The sequence below is a fragment of the Choloepus didactylus genome, chromosome 10 (assembly GCF_015220235.1).
Source record: "Choloepus didactylus isolate mChoDid1 chromosome 10, mChoDid1.pri, whole genome shotgun sequence".
Classification (NCBI taxonomy): domain Eukaryota; kingdom Metazoa; phylum Chordata; class Mammalia; order Pilosa; family Megalonychidae; genus Choloepus; species Choloepus didactylus.
The window spans coordinates 119906750-119909979 of NC_051316.1; the positions used below are offsets into that span (position 1 = coordinate 119906750).

Here is a 3230-nt window from a genome sequence, read left to right on the forward strand (position 1 = left end):
GTGTGCATTTTCTCCAGAATTTTGAGTCATTATGTCATTCAACAACATTTTCCTTGTCAGATATGCTTGTTAAATCACCTCCCTTGTCCAAAAAGGAGGCAGTGCCATTTGATTACTCCTAAATTTTACTCAACCTGTTCTCTCTTCTAAGTTACCCTTGTCCTCTCTTCTCTTCCATACCTGTCTAATCATTTCCATATATTCAAATCTTGCTGAGTCTGAAACACTTCCTGAGTTATATCTTGAGTGATTTATTGCACAGAAACTTCTTTCTAGGAAATCTTGTAACTTGCTGCCAAACTTCACAGTATAATTATGTTTCTATTATATTTTCATGAGTAGTCTTACTATATTCCTCACTGATTGTAAACATTCTAATGAAAGGTACCTTAGATGATTGGTTTAATTTTCATGCTGTGCTTGGAATATGTCTGGGGTCAGGTAAGCTGTCTAGAATATCCTAAAAATATTTAGATCCCAGCATAATTAACCCTGCCTTTTAAAAAACAGCATTCTCAGGAATATATTTTTCTTAAGTGTACTTGACAACACAATATGACTGGAGTTTAGTATAAAACACAAAAGCAGTAGTTCTTGTAATTCTTCAGATTTTTAAGCCAATCTACACAATAAGATGAAAGAAAATCTCTCTTGATCAGAAATATCTGGATACTTTGCCAACCCTATGTGGATTAAAGCCTTGATATTCAGTGCTAAATCTTCACAAATTTTGTCAACACCATCTGGACCTTATTTGAATGCAGATTCTCAGGCCCTGCCCTGAGCACTGAAAGTGCTGAATCTGTAGTTCAGCAATATCATCAGATGAACTTGTGTTCATTAGTGAAGCTGTGAAATAGATGTGGTATCAAAAATCTGAGCTTCAAGCTCCACTCTGTTAGTTATCAGCTTGGTGACATGCTTTAAGTTCTATATCTCAAGATCAAAAAAAAATTGGCATAGTATAAAGAATGATTATGTGTAAAGTTTGCAATGGTTTATGCACATTCACATAAACAAATACACATATATGCACCTAATAATTATACATTTTTATTCTTTTCTCAGTCTGGCTTAAACAAGTTTATTATGAAGATTATCTCTGAAGCCACAAAATAAAACAAGCTGAGAGACTCTTTAATGTTCTCCAAAGGATGTCCATCATATCCATACAGAACTGCTCTATCAAGTGGTCTTGTCATAACAACAGTGAAACCATGAAATTAAGAGAGGACTTCAATATGAGATCAAGAATTTACCTTGTCTTGATTACATAGTAAATTGTTGTACATGTGATTCACTTTGTTATGATTAAATGTCTATAACACACAGTGAAACAGACTGGAATATGGCAAGCATTCAGGCCTAGAAAGAAGTATGCACAAAAATCAAAGTTGCCTTGACATTTTCACCCTGTACATTGATCAATGAATCATAATTCCATTTGTTGTTGAGATTAATTTTTCTGCTGCTACCATGTGAATCTGTGCCAGATGAAATGAAGAACCCTAGAGTGAAGCCTGTAATATGGGGTTTAGAAACTTCACCTCAGGAATATGTCCTCAAAATCAGATTACTTCTAGATCAATGTTTGATCACAGATAGATCATCATACATTGGGTATGGGGCATAGGTACATCCAACATTCCCAGTTTCATTGTATTACACACACACACATTGTTGAGGTTAACTGGATATCAGAGCTTAAAGCAAACCCTCCTTTTATTCCATCCTTAAAAATAATTTATCAGGTAATTTGAAACATTTGCCACTTGGCACTGAATATATTTTAGGTTAGATCTCCCTCTGACAAACCTGAAAGAAGATAACATGGATAAGTATAACCAGACATTTGTATCAGAATTCTTTCTTCTGGGCCTTTTGGGGCATCCAAATCTTGAGATCATTTTCTTTGCTCTGCTTCTAGTGATGTACCTAGTGATTCTACTTGGCAACAGTGTAATAATCATAGCAAGCATTTTTGATTCTCGTCTTCATACCCCAATGTACTTCTTCCTGGGAAACCTTTCTTTCCTAGATATCTGTTATACATCTGCTGCCATTCCCTCAACATTGGTGTCCATCATATCACAGAGAAGAACCATTTCCTTCTCTAGCTGTGCAGTGCAGATGTTCCTTGTGTTTGCCATGGGGTCAACAGAGTGTTTCCTCCTGGGCATGATGGCTTTTGACCGCTATGTGGCCATCTGCAATCCTCTGAGATACCCCATCATCATGAGCAAGGTGGTGTATGTGCTGATGGCTTCCTCATCCTGGCTCTCTGGTGGAATCAACTCAGTTGTGCAAACAGCTCTTGCCATGCGGCTGCCCTTTTGTGGGAATAATATTATCAATCATTTTGGTTGTGAAATCTTGGCTGTCCTCAAGTTAGCTTGTGCTGACATATCCCTCAATGTTGCCACCATGCTGGTGTCCAATATGGTCTTCCTGGTTCTTCCACTGCTGGTCATCTTCTTCTCCTATATTCTCATCCTCTACACCATCTTGAGAATGAAGTCAGCCACAGGGAGACACAAGGCCTTTTCCACCTGCTCTTCACATCTGACTGTGGTGATCATATTTTATGGTACCATTTTCTTTATGTACGCAAAACCTGTGTCTCAAGACCAGTTTCAAACTTCAGACAAGCTTATGTTCCTGTTTTATGGGGCAATGACCCCCATGCTGAATCCTATCATCTATAGCTTGAGGAATAAGGATGTAAAATCTGCTGTGAAATATCTGTTGACTTGCAAATCTATCCAATAAGAAACCTGAGAATGTTAACCTTTTTGTAATTTGCAGAAAGATGGCCTTATTGTAGAATGACTGTTCTAGTTACTGGGTGACAACTTAGTTCAAAAAAGTCACACACGTGATTCAGATATAGACAAGCATAGATAGAAATTCTTTTCTATCACATACTACTTAATTGGTATTAGATACTCTTTAAGTGGAAAGTAGAGGCATTATTTCTCTTTAGTCCTAAGTACTTAAGTGTGTACTTTCTATAAATGAGAAATTCTACTGTGATTTTCCAGTATATTAGCTTTCATGTCTCTTTAATATCATTTACACAGTTATTGTGCCATAGTTCCTAAGACTGTTTTTCATAATCTAAATCTATTTGGAGGGCAATTGTGTTTTAGTTTGTCCCTTATTTTGGGTTTGTCAGATGTTCCCTCATGACTTGATTGAAGATATGCTCATTATACTTTTTTTTTTCTTTT

The 3230-nt window shown here is 36.6% G+C and overlaps 1 protein-coding gene across 1 annotated transcript; it reads left to right on the forward strand.

The window, feature by feature from the left end:
• Positions 1 to 1745: 1745 nt before the first annotated feature.
• LOC119545369 (olfactory receptor 13C3-like) lies at positions 1746 to 2769 on the forward strand. The gene has a single exon (XM_037850844.1). It carries the CDS (start codon positions 1831 to 1833, stop codon positions 2767 to 2769), a length of 939 nt encoding a protein of 312 aa, XP_037706772.1. The 5' UTR covers positions 1746 to 1830.
• The last annotated feature ends 461 nt before the right edge of the window (positions 2770 to 3230 follow it).